Source organism: Scylla paramamosain, chromosome 16 (assembly GCF_035594125.1).
Source record: "Scylla paramamosain isolate STU-SP2022 chromosome 16, ASM3559412v1, whole genome shotgun sequence".
Classification (NCBI taxonomy): domain Eukaryota; kingdom Metazoa; phylum Arthropoda; class Malacostraca; order Decapoda; family Portunidae; genus Scylla; species Scylla paramamosain.
In genome coordinates this window covers 14855852-14871767 of record NC_087166.1, presented here as the reverse complement: position 1 = coordinate 14871767, position 15916 = coordinate 14855852, and the positions used below count along the sequence as shown (strand labels likewise).

At 39.5% G+C, this 15916-nt stretch overlaps 1 protein-coding gene across 7 annotated transcripts in view; it reads right to left on the bottom strand.

Annotated features, from left to right (window-relative positions):
* Positions 1-2666: 2666 nt before the first annotated feature.
* LOC135108108 (exosome complex component RRP40-like) overlaps positions 2667-15916 on the bottom strand; it is a 35863-nt gene continuing 22613 nt past the window's right edge. For all 7 annotated transcript variants that reach the window (XM_064018785.1, XM_064018780.1, XM_064018787.1 and 4 more), the window contains one exon: positions 2667-6587. In XM_064018785.1, the coding sequence (XP_063874855.1) occupies positions 5873-6587 (715 nt within the window). In that variant the 3' untranslated portion in view covers positions 2667-5872. The remainder of the gene's footprint in view (positions 6588-15916) is intronic.

Below are 15916 nucleotides of genomic sequence, written 5' to 3'. Positions count from 1 at the left end.
CTAGCAGAGGCAAAACGCCAGAGGCACCTTCGCTTAGGGGGATCCTGAGGAGGGATTGGAGTGATAGGACAAGATAAAGATATGAGATTGTGATCGGAGGAGCCCAACGGAGAAGAAAGGGTGACAGCATAAGCAGAAGGATTAGAGGTCAGGAAAAGGTCAAGAATGTTGGGCGTATCTCCAAGACGGTCAGGAATACGAGTAGGGTGTTGCACCAATTGCTCTAGGTCATGGAGGATAGCAAAGTTGTAGGCTAGTTCACCAGGAATGTCAGTGAAGGGAGAGGAAAGCCAAAGCTGGTGGTGAACACTGAAGTCTCCAAGAATGGAGATCTCTGCAAAAGGGAAGAGTGTCAGAATGTGCTCCACTTTGGAAGTTAAGTAGTCAAAGAATTTCTTATAGTCAGAGGAGTTAGGAGAGAGGTATACAGCACAGATAAATTTAGTATGAGAATGACTCTGTAGTCGTAGCCAGATGGTGGAAAACTCGGAAGATTCAAGAGCGTGGGCACGAGAGCAGGTTAAGTCATTGCGCACATAAACGCAGCATCCAGCTTTGGATCGAAAATGAGGATAGAGAAAGTAGGAGGGAACAGAAAAGGGGCTACTGTCAGTTGCCTCAGACACCTGAGTTTCAGTGAGGAAAAGAAGATGAGGTTTAGAAGAGGAGAGGTGGTGTTCTACAGATTGAAAATTAGATCTTAGACCGCGAATGTTGCAGAAGTTAATGAAGAAAAAGTTGAGGGGGGTGTCAAGACACTTAGGGTCGTCGACGGAAAGGCAGTCTGACCTGGGGACATTTATGGTCCCCTCCCCAGATGGGGACTCCGAGGCTGGTGTAGGAATCGCCATGATTTTAAAATTTTTGAGTGAAGGGTGTGTGTGTTATTAGGTGCTTGTAGTTTTGTGTGGAGGAAGAGTGTTGTCTCTAGAGGGCAGGCTGTGACTGCCCCCTTGTGTTGTGAGACACAAAGGGAAACGTTCAGTGAGGTCACAGCTGGGTTTAATGATAAGTTCACAGCACCCCCTGAACAGTGCTTTAGACCTCACTGGGAGTAATTATCGTTTCGGCAGGTGTCTACTGCTTCAGGGATGTAAATAACTTAAGCCTTTCTTCATTGCTGCAGTCACCCGTTCTTAGGATTTTTTTTTTTTTTATGGAAGAGGGACACTGGCTTGGGACAACGAAAAGAAAAAAAAGTCTATTGAGATGCCAATCCCCAAAGAAAAGCCAAAAGAATAATCGAAAATTGGCGGATAAGTTGCCTTGACACATGTAGAAAAGAAGAGAATACTGTAGGTTATTTTTGTCTCTTCAAAGCTACAGTATACAGTACTACAGAGACTAGTAGAAAATTAAGTGCCTGAAAAGATATAGGTGGTAATGAAAAATTTCTCTAGCAGTGTGTAAGACTTTAGCAACACAAGCAGTGTGTGGCAGAAGCAATGTGTGCAACGCTTCCCATGACAGTGTGTTGCAGTTTATGTGTTTCATGGTATGATTTATATGTAGCTGTGATCCATGAGTTCCACAGAAAATAGATAAATACATTCCCCTGCAATAAATTCCTCGCAAGCTCAGAATCGTACCGTGGAAAAGGTGACGACACGTTGGTGTTGCAAGTGGATACAAATAGATATCAGACAGCAGCAGATCCTTATTCGAGTCTTAATTAAGCTGTCTGACATGCCAACTGTTACTAAAATATTCTAAAGAAATTAGTTACCATACACAGGAAGGAAATGGTGTAATTTCTCTCTCTCTCTCTCTCTCTCTCTCTCTCTCTCTCTCTCTCTCTCTCTCTCTCTCTCTCTCTCTCTCACATGATATTGTGAAGAATTATACACTCAAGAAGACAAATTAATAGAAAAAAAATCTACATCGTCATAGTGAACCATTCCTTTTCTTCACAGTAAACGATCAGTGTGGCAAGTCTTTGAAGAGCGAGGCCGAGGCGCTGTGTGGGCGAGTCTGCAGGAGAATTATTGGCCTCGTTAGTGCATCGAGCTGCTGCTGCCCACCCCGCCCCAGCACAGCCCCGCCCAGCTCCAGCCCGACAGTGGCTTTAGTGGTTGCTAAAACATTATAATATTAACTTTCAAGATAAGTATTTCATCCATGCGTAGGCGAGGCAGTGTGTAATGACGTCACCAGCTGGCAACACTTGGCGTGGCTCAGCTTGCTCGTTGATTGGCTGTAATTTCTCCAGACTTGGGAAAATGCAGGCTCTATGTTGTATACACCTCAGGGCCAACCTGCACTCCCCAGCCCCATCCCATGCTTCCCATACTTCAAGGTCTTCTGTGCCTCCCTCATTTCTTCACTAAAATAATCTCTCTCTCTCTCTCTCTCTCTCTCTCTCTCTGTAAATCTGGCTTTCTTCTATAATTCACTATGTAACAAAATTTCACTTTTGTCTTGTCCTTGGCTGTAAACTATAATTTTCAAGTTATCTCCATCTAAACAAAATAGAAAAAAAGTATTTTTGATCCTAAAACTTTGCTTTTGTGGTTAGAACAATTAATTTACATTTTTGCCTTATTTCTTTGTAGTATGGGTTACTGTTGGTTTTCATGTCTGGTAAAGACCTTTGCAAAATCTCAACTGCTTAACTAATTGCTTTTGAAATGTTGCAAATAGGTTAAAACAATGAAAGAAAGAATATAAAGTGTTCTAAAGATTTTTAAATAAGATCATTCTTGAACTGACCAGATCTAGAAAGAAATTTTTCATATTTAGTAGAATCTGCTTACATTTCAGAAGTTTCTAAAATATTTTAGAACATTCTATTCAATGTAAACATTTCTAGAATATTCTAGAACTTTCTAGAATACAGTAGAAAATATGTAGAAGTATCAAAAATTTTCTAGAATACATTTTTCTAGAATTATTCAGAATATTGTAAAATAGGTTCAAGAATATTCTAGAAAGATTGAGAACATTCTGGAACACATTCTAGAAAGACTAAGAATATTCTAGAGTAGTGTTTGACAATATAAAAGTAGGGGCTTACAGACCACCAATCAGTTCTGCTTTGGCTGCCTGAGAAGACACATTACAAAGAGGTGAAATGGCATCAAGAGGCTGCAATCATTCTCCAGATGCATTTCTGCTACATATGTGGTCAATTCACCAAGACATGAGCAAAGAAGTTCTCTGTGACAGCATCTGGAAAATGTGTGCTTACAAAGTATATTTTGCTGTGCCAGTTGGGGACCAAGACAAGACCTGGGCACCTCATTTTGCTTGTGAACATTGTAAGAGAACACTAGAAGGTAAAGTAGTTGTTAGTTTTTCAAGAGTAAAATCCAATTAAGAATTAAGAATAAAAATAAAATAAGTTTAACAAACTCATATTGTTGTTCTTTTACAGGGTGGTATAGAGGGGAAAACACAGCCATGAAATTTGCTATTCCTAGAATATGGTGTGAACCTACTGATCACTCAACTGACTTTTTCTGCATGGTGGATCCTTCCAAATGCCAATCTGGAAAAAATGCACCTGCTGTTTTCTATCCAGACATTTCATCTTCCATTGCACCAGTACCACAGTGCTGATCTTCCTGTACCAGCTCCTCAAGAAGTCCACTATCAGAAGAAAGCAGCAAGTCAGAAGATGAGCTAAACAGAAAGGAAGACTGTGACATCACAGATACAGTTGTAACTGGGAGGAATCCTTGCTACCCAAACCAAAGAGACCTTAATGACCTCATCAGAGATCTTGGTTTGACAAAGTCAAATGGTGAGCTTTTGATTTCAAGGCTGAAGGAATGGGATTTACTTGATGAGTGTGCAAGTGACCAGCCAAAGAAAACATTACAAAAACGTTTCTCCAGCTTCTTTGCAAAGGAGGACAGGCTATGCTACTGCAATGATGTATCAGGCTTGTTTGATGCTATTAGAATTCCTTGCAATGCAGATGAATAGAGACTCTTCATTGATAACTCCTCCAAAAGCCTGAAAGCTGTACTTCTGCACAATGGAAACAAGTATCCACCTCTGCCTCTTGCTCATTCCGTGCATCTTAAGGAGGACTACAGCAGTGTAGTTTCTACTGAAAACTTTGAACTACAATAAGACTGATAAGTTATTGGAAACTTCAAGATGGTGGCTTTCTTGATGGGACTGCAAGGAGGTTTTACCAAGAATTATCATTTTCTTTGCCTTTGGGACAATAGAGACAGAGCAGCACATTACCACAGAAAGCACTGGCCTCCAAGGACTGATACTACTGTGGGAGCACACAATATCGAACATGAGCCATTGGTGAATCAAAAGGTTTTCCCTCCACTACACATCAAACTGGGTCTCATGAAACATTTGTTACACCCCTTGACAAGGAGTCTGCCGCCTTCAAATACCTTCAAGACTTTTCCTAAGCTTTCAGAGGTAAAGGTGAAAGCTGGTCATTGGGCCACAAGTAAGGAAAATGATGGAGTGCTCAGAATTTCTACAGAAGCTCACAGAAAAGGAAGAAGAAAAAAGTTTGGGAGTGATTCATTGTTGTAGTACAGGGCTTTCTTGGCAACAACAAGGTTGATAACTATATGGAACTGATTGAAGCTTTAGTGAAAACCTATGGTGAGATGGGCTGCAGAATGTCCTTGAAGCTCACCTTGACAACTTAGAGAATATGGGAGCATATTCAAAGGAACAAGGGGAGCCCTTCCACCAAGATATAATGAACTTTGAACAGAGATCCTTCAATGAAAACATGATGGGAGACTACATTTGGGGGCTCATACATGGAAGTTATTTGTTGTATTCACACAAATCAAAAAAACTGTTCATTTTTAATCCTAAAAATTAATGTCAAGTTTTAAAATAAATTTGTCATTTGATTTTTTCTTTCCAAAAATGGTGAAATTTAGCTATTTTTGGGGCAAAAAAATTATTCTAAAAGCCACAAAAGCAAAGTTTGACAGAAATAATGGACATTTTCTATTGTTTTGCAATGAAGAGAGTTGAAAAATAACACTTGCTTGCAAAGACAAAAAATCGTGTTAGTGTAATTTTCTCTCCTTCACCTCCAAGTTTCACTTTAATCCCATGTTACTGTCACCTCGCAGCTCCAGGTCTTCTGAGCCTCCCTCATTTCCAGTTTCTCTCTCTCTCTCTCTTTCTCTCTGTTCACCTTCCTAACTTCGATTCCTACCCCTTCTGATGTATCTCCATGTCCTGTCCTAACAAAACTTTTTCTTTGCCGTAGCTGAGGTGGTGACATTCCATGGTGTTCAACTATCTAACTATAAATCCCAAGTCATCACTTTATCAGCCCACTTTTAAAACCACAACTGCCTACCATGATCATTGTAGCAGTGCATGTATCACTTGCTACAAAAATGTTTATGCCACTATTTCTCTTGTCCTGGCTTTTCTTTCACTCACAGTATACCTTTCCTGTCCTTTGACAGTCACAGTCAAAATCAGAAGTTGAATTGCCTTCTGCATGCACCTCCCATATGTTTTGTGTTTTCCTATCCTCTGATCTGCTAAGAATCTATCCATTGTCAGGTTTTGCAAGGACACCACTGTCAGTGGATCAGAGACTTCTAACTGCAGGAAACTGCCATCTGAGAGAGAGAGAGAGAGAGAGAGAGAGAGAGAGAGAGAGAGAGAGAGAGAGAGAGAGAGAGAGAGAGAGAGAGAGAGAGAGAGAGAGAGAGAGAGAGAGAGAGAGAGAGAGAGAGAGAGAGAGAGAGAGAGAGAGAGAGAGAGAAAGGTAAGAGTTCTGTCAGTGGAACAATTTTGATTATCTGAGAATGAAATTACAATTGAATAGAACACTTGGAAAACTTTACTCATATATTTTTAGTGTATGTAGTTGGCAGTAAACTTTTTTTTTTTTTTTTTTCATTGATACATATTTTTTTCACAGCATGAGGGCTTCTAGTACCTTGAGGGCCTTGTCATTGGCCTCTTCAGGTGTCATATATTCCAACATGAGAATGCAGTTCATGAGGGCTACCATGTTGTTTTGGCGTGTTGCCTTCACCCACACACGTCCATTCATCCCCACCACCACCGTGTACTTCACCTTCTTGGACAAAGTTAGCAGGAAGGGGCTTTCAGGGTTGATAATTTCGCGAGCCACCTGCAGCGACACACTGAACATGACACCACCAGCAGGCAGCACACCCATGCCCATAGCCCGGTCATAAGCATCAATACAGACCATTTCTGGTTCCATGTGCTTGTTTGCGACAATAAGTTGACCATAGATCAGGTCACCAAGAGCAAGATCTCTCCGGGTCTTCTTGGAAGCATTCTCGAAGGAGAGGAAGGATATGGTTGCTTGTTCACTGCCTCCGATGTCAACTTTGTATATGTCACCCTTCTTCTTGGTGACAATGCCAATGACATATTCCCTCCTCTGAGGAATGTATCGCTTCTGGTGGGTGTCAACAAAGTATAGTTGACGTGGTGTTTTCTTAAGGAGGCCAGCCTTGGCAGCACGCACCATTCCATCCTCCCAGCGAAGCCCTGGACCAAGGTAGATACTCCCCTCACTTGTGTCTGGGTTATAGCTCATCACTTCATCTCCTGGAAGTACCACACGCACTGACTCCAGTCCACCATGCATCTGCCTGTAAGAATGATATGACACTTGATTAACTATACAATTCTGAGAGTACCTCAAAATGGAAACTTTTAGCTGCTCTAGGAGCCAACAAGTAATGTGTGCATTGTTTTAGTATGTCAAGCAAGGATATTTTTGCATGTAAGGTAAGGAAGATGTGGAAAAATAATGTGAAATGATTCTATACCAAAACTGAATCCACAGAAGGGGATGGATGAAGACAAGTAAACAGAAATAATGAAATTCCTTTTTACGAGAATACTGCAGGAAAAATAAAGAATGTGCGTGTGTATATGTATACACACGTGCGTGCTGCCCAGTTGATCGGACGCATCCACAGCAGCTCCAAGAATTTACCTAGGCTTTGGTTGTACAGGGGAGCCATGCTTGAGTCCTGTCTCCATAATAGGGAATTAATTGTGTGATGTGTGAGTGCAGGGGAAGTGAAGTGTAAATCAGGAAGTGGCCCAAAGAGTGAAATGGAAGAGTTGTGAAAGGTAAACATTGTTAATGATATCAACAAGGAAGATGACAGCTGGCACAGCAAATATTTTGGAGGTTTCAAGAATGGGGATCTCAGTGTAGCTCATACAAATAAACAAATGTGGAAAATTGAAGAAAGTGTGAAAATTCAAGAAATATGAAACTTAGCAGTGATAAGACATGGCAAGAAAAGAGATAAGTGGGTGGTGACAATGTAAAAAAGATATCCAGTCATATAATAGAGATGAAGAAGAGGGAGATAGGGAGAGAAAAAGAAAAAGAACTGAGAGAAGAGGTGACAAAAATAGTGGACTTTAAACAAGAAGTACTGTGAAGAAATCAAGAAACACAAGGAAGAGAGAACAAGGAATTAAAGCTTTACAAGAGAGACATATTAAGGTTGGAAAAGTAAAAGAGTTAGTGACAGAGGAAGTCAAAAGTTGGAAAGAAGAGAGAGAACAACAAAAGAGATAATTCCAAAGCAACAGCAACACAATAAGGACATGGAAAAGCAAGTGATTAAAGGAAAAAAAATAATCTTGTGAGAGAGACAATACAGAGAAAGATGTGTGTGGTGGTATTTGGGAACAATGAGAAAAAACTACCCATGAAAATAGCAAGAGAGAAAGAAGAGGTAAAAAGGGCTAAGCAAATTATAGCAGAAGTGGCAGGGGAAGAAGAGGAGATTGTTGAACAAATTGAAGAGGTTTACAGGATTGGAAAGTAAAACAAAAGTGGAACAAGACCAATGAAAATAAGATTCATGTCACAAACAACAGTGGAACATGTCTTACAAAGAACAGGAAAATTGAAAAAAGTAGAAGGAATGATGGGAATATGGATAAAAGACATGAACGAAGAAGAGAGAAGTAAACTGAGAGTTGAGAGTAGAGCCCAGTCAAAAAAAAAAAAAAAAGGAGAGAACACAGAAACAAGCAAGGAGATTCATTTGGAAAGTTGTGGACATGAAAGTGAGGAAATGGTGGCACAAAGATGCCATGGAAGATCACCAAGCAGAAGCTTAAAAAATGATGTATATAAATATAGATGGTTTGGTGTCAAGCCTATTGGAACTTAAAGACTATCTAAAGAACAATAAAGCAGACTTGGTATGTTTAATGGAAACCAAGCTAAAAGAGGAAATAAAGATGAGATTTGCAAAGGAAGGATATAGCACATGGAGGAGAGACAGAAAAGGAAAAGGAGGAGTGATGATACTGTAAGAGGATATTGTTGAGGAAGTGAAATATGGTGATGGAATGGAAGAAACTTTGAGTGTTGTGATTAAGATCATAGTGTAAAAAATTAGTTATTGTGATGTACAAACCACCAAATACTAATGTGTGGGAGACCAAAAGATATAGAATTATGCAACTAGAAACAAGAAATAAAGCATAGAGGGAAAATGATAAAGAAAAGTAACAAAGTCTTAGTAGACGACTTCAACACTAAAGGAATTAACTGGGAGGAGATGGAAGTGAAAGAAAATGTTGGGTCATGGAGCAAACTTATGCATACCATGATGGTGAATAGAATAAGACAGTGGGTGAGCAAACCTATAAGATGCAGAGGAGAAGAAGAACCATCACAGTTGGACTTAAAGTGTTTATGAAAACCCCAGAAAGTAGACCAAGGATACATTGTCTGAGTCCACTAGGAAGAAGTGATCATGTGACAAAAGAAATAGTACTACAGGAGAAAACAGTGTTGCACAGGAATGAACAATTTAGAAATGGGAAACAGAACTATGTTAAGGCAAACTTTGCAGAGCTTAATAAATTTTATGGAAAAATTAACCAAAGAGCTATTTGAAAGTAAAGGAGAAAGAAAAGTGCAAGAAAATTGAGATATTTCTGAGCAAGTATAGTGAGAGAATGCAACAGTTTGTACCAAATTATAAAGTGAAAATTGGAGAGCATGAATGGTATAAGGCAAGCATAGAAGCAAAAAAAAAAAAAAAAGGACAGGGCATAGAGGAAAATGATGAGAAAACTGAACAGAAATACTAGGGAAGAATACAGAGAGAGGCAAGGAATGAATATGATATGATAAGAAGAGAAGAAGAAAGAAATTTTGAAAGTGACATTGTAGGAAAATGCAAGGGGCCCAAACTCTTCTACAGATACATAAATGAAAAATTAAACATAGGGATGACATAAAGAAGTTAAAAGGAGAAGGAAGAATTTATGAAATTACTGAGATGAGTGAAATAATGAAAGAGTTTTCAATGCGTTTACAAAGGAAACCGATTTTGTGGCACAGAAAGTGTTATCATAGAATGACAGAATACAGGAGATACAAGTAAAAAGACAAAAAAATAAAAAAACTGCTGGAAGAGCTGGATGTTAGAAAAACCATGGGACCAGATCAGGTAAATAAATGGATGGATATTAAAAGAATGCAGAGAACAAATGGAGGAAACTATATGGGATATATGATCAACAGCTCATTGAAAGAAGGAAAAGTACCAAGGGAATGGAAAAGTACCAAGGGAATGGAAAAGAGCTAAAATAGTTCCAATATACAAAGGGGGAAATAAAATGGAACCATTAAATTACAGACCAGTGTCAGGCACCCCAACTAGTAGAGGCACCTCTGCTTATGGGGATCCTGAGGAGGAATTGGAGCAATAGGATGACAGGATACAGATACGAGATTGTGATCAGAGGAGCCCAACAGAGAAGAGAAGGTAACAGCATAAGCAGAAGGATTAGAGGTTAGGAAAAGGTCAAGAATGTTGGGCATATCTCCAAGATGGTCAGGAATATGAGTAGGGTGCTGCAGCAATTGCTCTAGATTGTGGAGGATAGCAAAATTAAACGCTAGTTCACCAGGATGGTCAGTGAAGGGAGAGGAAAACCAAAGCTGGTGGTGAACATTGAAGTCTCCAAGAATGGAGACTTCAATGTTCACCACAAAAGGGAAGGGAGTCAGAATGTCCTCCACTTTGAAGTTAAAAAGTAAAAAAAAAATTCTTATAGTCAGAGGTTAGGTGAGAGGTGTACAGCACAGATAAATTTAGTCTAAGAGTAACTCTGTAGTTGTAGTCAGATGGTGGAAAACACGGAAAATTCAAAGAGCATGGGCATGAGAGCAGGTTAAGTCGTTGCACACATAGATGCAACATCCAGCTTTGGATTGAAAATGAGGATAGAGAAAAGTAGGAGGAAACAGAAGAGGTGCTACTGTTAGTTGCCTGAGATACCTGTGTTTCAATGAGGAAAAGATGAGGAGGTTTAATAGAGGAGAGGTGGTGGTCTACAGATTGAAAATTAGATCTAAGACTGTGAATGTTGGAGAAGTTAATGAGGGTGTATCGTAGTTTTTATACTTAAAGGATTGATATTTCTCCGATACAGATCAGAGCTAACTAACTCCTCAGTTATTGTATTGCAGTTTTTATACTTAAAGGGCATGGGCATCCCACTCACCTCCTTGTTGTTTTGAAAAGTGCCTGCTACAGGTCATTCACTCAGAATAGCCAGAGAACTCATTGTAATGTGAATATTGTGCAATAATAATGCCAAACCCAGGGAGAGGAGGACATTAGGAAAAGCAAGTAGGGAACTGAAGGATTCCAAGAGAACTAAGTAGAGCGGATGAGAATTGTGGCCAATCAGCGGTCACCAGACTGTCATGAAGGAATATTCGCACCCAACTACATGACCCGAGCCATAATCTTTGCTCTCTTTGGTTCTCATACACAGTACAGAAGGACATGTACTCTGTTCTCCCAAGAATCTCACTCCAGACATCCAATGCAGGCAGGAATGGTGAGTTGGTAGCTATCAGGTGTTGACAACACCCCTCTTGAGGAGTGGCTATGTAGAGAGGTGATGCAGAAACATTCCCCGTAAGTTCTGTCAAGGTAGACCAGGTCGACCAGCAGTTGGACAAGGTGAAGCCAGGGACAACACAGATACTACAAGACTATAGTGGAGCTTGAGAGGAACCACCAGGGCTACCTGTGGGTCTCCACCATGTTGTTACCTCTCCTGCCACATCTTCACACTACTAGCAAGTCCACGTGGTAGTGTGGCCACCCTACACCTAGACCCTGACCTGTATGGGCACCTACTCAACCACAAGACAGATAAGCACTCCAGGATCCATAGTATTTGTTAGCTTAGATACCTAGTTAGTTAGTGCAGCTCCAAAGAGGACTTTAATGGATAGGGATCCTCTTCAGTCTGTTTGTTATATAGTATATTTTTACTATTTCACCTCAAGCCAGTAACTGATTTTTTTTTTTTTTTTGTGGGGGGGAGGGTAGTCAACTTTTGGGTATATACTTCAGTTTACCAGTCACACCAGTAATTTATATACACACAAATATTCGTTTGTTTTCTGAATTATTTTTATTTTTATTTATTTATTTATTTATTTATTTTATTTTTTCATTTTAAATATTGTGTTCCTATGCAGACCTTCTCTACCTATGCCAAGTACTTGAAACTTGCTAATGTTATACTGCATTTGCCATCTATCTATTCCTTTGTTCATCTTGTCCAAGTTTATTTCCATCAGAATCTGAACTAACTACTACTCCCTACTCAGATTCAGATAATGGAGTCATTAATTGTGCGACCTAAAACTTTCCTATCTATCCCATGTGCTCTAAGAACCTTGTTCAAGAGCTTTATGAAGTAAAGTCCAGATACATTATTATGTCATAACTGCCTCACAGACTTCATTATAAAAACTCATCATATTTATGAAGCATGGCTTACCCATGCTGTGAATCTTTTATCAACCTGTGCTTGTCTAAAAGATTCTTAATGTTCTTTACAATTACAGACTCCATTATTTTAGTGGAGCTAGTTTGACTAACCAACAGTTCAACATTAACTTTTTTATCTTAACTAAAAATAGAAACTACATTCACTTGTCTCTACATTAACATCACCTCTCCTGAATCTAATGGTTTACTAAAGATATTAATCACTAGTTCACACTAATAACATTTTTGCATTCATGGGATATATGTATTTTATTTTCCTAAACTGTTCAGTCTATCTCCTGTTCCACTTTCTCCATGGTTATGGAAATATCTATTAGCTTATTGTCATCTTCTGCTCTGAAAATCAGTTCACTTTCTAACATTTTTTTGTTCTTTTTTTTTCTGTAGGAGGGGCACTGGCCAAGGGCAACGAAGAGAGAAAAAAATAGGCCCACAGAGGTGCTAGTCCCAAAATAAAGGTCAAAAGGGTCATCTAAAACTGGAGAAGTGTCTTGAAACCTCCTCCTTAAAAGAGTTCAAGTCATAGGAAGGAGGAAATACAGAAGCAGGCAAGGTGTTCCAGATTTTCCCAGAAAAAAGGTGAACAATTGAGAACCCTGGTTAACTCTTGCATTAGAGGTGGATTAAACAGGGGTGAGAGAAAGTAGAAAGTCTTCTGTCACAAGGCTATGGAAGGAGGGGAAGCATGCAGTCAGCAAGATCAGAAGAGTAATTAGTGTGAAGATAGTGACAGAAGATAGCAAGAGATGCACCAACATTCCAGTAATGAGAGAGAGGCTGAAGATGGTCAGTTAGATGAAAGGAGTTTATAAGACCATGTGTTTTTTATTCCATTCTGCCTAGAAGAATGGTATGAGTGGAATCCTCCATACATGTGAAGCATACTCCATATAAGCCCTGTACAGAGTTAGCAGCTAAGGGAAGTAAGAAAAACTGGCAGGGACGACTCAGAATGCCTAATTTCATAGATGTTTTAGGTAGAATAAAGATGTGAAATTTTCACTTAGACTATTAGTAAAGGACAGATCAAGGATGTTCAGTGGAGTCCATGTGGGTGGTGCAACATGCTATCCCAGTGCTCCATGTTTCCCTAATGACACCACAACTTTCCTTCATTGGAATATATGATTATCATGAGTTTTTTTTTACGTTTTTTTTTTTACTCAGAGTTCTTTTCTGTTTCTAAGGATGCCTAGACAATGCATAACCCTTCTCAGAAATAGAGCTAAGAGTAGAAACCACACAAGAAAAAGATATGAAGGAGGAAGAGCCTCGTCCCATCATCATGACCAGTCAAAGTCATGTGAGCCTGATGGCGGAATTCACCCTACTAACACTGCCCACATGACACAGCCATCCTACCATCCCTTACCACCTCCAGGATCTTCTCTGCAACCATGATTTGCAATGCCACAAAAAAACACATGCAGTACCACAAAAAACACAATCTCCATCTTTAGAATCAAAGTTCACTTCCAACACCCACCACCTCACCACAGTCAAGTGCTTTCAAACATTCCTCTGCAGACACATGCCTGACACCACCTCTGATGAGGTTTTTCTTAGTGTTAAGTCAGGTGCCACTACTGCACAACTAAGATCTTTCAACAACAAAACAACACAACAAAAGATCTTTCGGGACTGTTTTCTAGAGCCTCAAGTTACAGAGGAGGATGAACTTGTAATACTATCAAAAATACCAGTTACATAACCTTGTTCATTCTCACTGTTGCAAGGTCAGTCACCAAGAAACAGAGGTGAATATTCATAAGGATCATTTTGACAGCTATGTTGATGTCTACTGTCATTCTTGCCAAGAGGACATCATGAAGATGACACCCAACATGGAGACGGAAGGAACTATGAGGCTTCTGAACAACACAAAAAATGGTGTTATGCCAGGCCAAAAGTCCCAAGTTGAAGCAACTCCAAAGGCAGGATACTGAATGCTTTAGACCAAGGAGTGGCCAAACAAAAAGGAGAAAATTAGAGAAAAGGGAAGCACACTACAGTCCCAGTAAGTTTTGAAGTGTTAAATCTGGCAGCAATAAGGAGGATGGTGTCCTCTGATACCCATCCATCTACTGGAAAATATAGGAGAGGACCAGATACCAAACACATGCAAAATGGCAAATATCTCAAAACTTATGTTTGTGCATATAAAAATGGAAACTCTTACTAAAGTTATCAACCAATCAAGTACAAAAGTTTTATGATACTGTCCTTATTAGATGTGTAAGTTTACAGCTCACTCCTGCTTTAAGTTTTTCCTGTATTTCCATTTAAAATAAACAAAAAAAATTACAAAAAAATAAAAATAAAATAAAATGAGAAAAATATTCATATAAAAAACTATTCATCCAAATTTCATGAAATTTCCAGAATATGACCTTTAAATGACACTACATAAACTGTACAATAGAAGATTATGAAGTGACAGAGAGGCAAGAAATGAAATCAATAAGAAGGTACTTTGAAGGAATTAGAGCAGTCATCCTTTTTAGGTACTTGGAAGGAATTAGAGCAGTCATCCTTTATAAGAACAGGCTGAATGTAGGCAAACTTACAAGATTGAGAGATGGATGTTGACAGACAGAGTTGGAAGAGTTTTGGCAACACGAGGTGCAAGCACGAAGACACAACTTCAGAGAAAAATAGACGGGACCCCATCAGGTCCATAAACCTTCTTAGTCTGCCAGTGATGGCATGGAAAAATGTCATTACATAGGATCTTAATGAGAAGTATAAAAGTCGGAGTATGGAGAAGGAAGACCAAGCCCTGAATCAATAGTTTTAAGCAAAGGTTTGAGTGAAGAATTCAGCTTCAAGAGATGGATGAGATGGTAGTGGTGCCATCAGGTTAAAATAGAGGGAAGGATGAAGAAGCAAAATTATTATAGATATTTTTGGCTAGGTGCCAGAAGTCACAAGGGATCATTTCAGTCACATGACTGGTTATGGCAGCAGTTCACATGGGGCAAACTTAGTCACGCAACTAAGAAAATGGAGCAACTTAATGTGAATACCTCCACTGATTTATCCTGTTCTTGTAGTTGTGCTATTGCAGTCACACATCTAAAATCCCCTTGTGTGAACAGAAACTAACAACTCATCTTTAGCTTTTTCACTTGTTCTTCCCCTAACTTACTGATGATAAAGAGTGTCACACTATCACTTCCTCTTCAATGGCTCCCACTATCACTACCTCATTATCCCATCCCAGACAGCTTGCAATCCTTTGGCCTCTGTCCTTACTGCATTTGGTGAAGCAGTCTCTGACATTGAGGCCTGTCTGGCATGCCCTTCCTCTCCTACTCTATCAATATTCTCATCCCTCTCAGGCTTCTGAACTATATATACTTAGGGTAATATTTACCATCACCCACTAATCTTCCTCCCCTCCTCCCATGTTTTCCTTCCATCAAAGCCCAAGTCTCTACCTGATCTTCCCTCACCACTGAATCTACAACCATGCTGTGCTTCAATCTCCATCCTCTCCATATCTGGACCATGGCCCTCTTAACCCTTCATTCATTCATTCATCTCTCTCTTCTCTCTCACTGAAGACCCACAGCTCAGCTATCACAATCATTATCACACTGTCATTAATTTTCTCTTTATTCTAAGCCTACTCTTCACTGAAATATTTGTGGTTTTCAGTCCCAAAGACATGACCTCCAATAATCTCAGTAATTATGAACCCAGTGTTATGTAACTTCAAGAAATCTTTCTTACTCAACCATCTCTATCTATTCTTATCTTTTCCTCTCTTCATACCATTTTACTGCCATTTCTTCCATATTGGTTCATTATAGGGCACCTTACATCATTCTTAATTTTGTAACTAATGTTCCCCATACTTTAGCATATACTAGTCTTTCTTTAACCCTATACTGCCCAGCATGACAAATTCGTCATACAACTTTTCATCGGTCCAAAATTAGACAAAGCAGATGTAGTTACCTTTCTGGCAAGTCTGACGAATTCATTTAGTCTCCCTCTCTCAGAAAAGAACATGTGGATGCTGAGTGGTCAAGCATTTGCCCACCAATTTTCAGTCAGCTGTTGGCCAAAACATAACACATGATGCTGGAAGATTTGTTCTCACATTT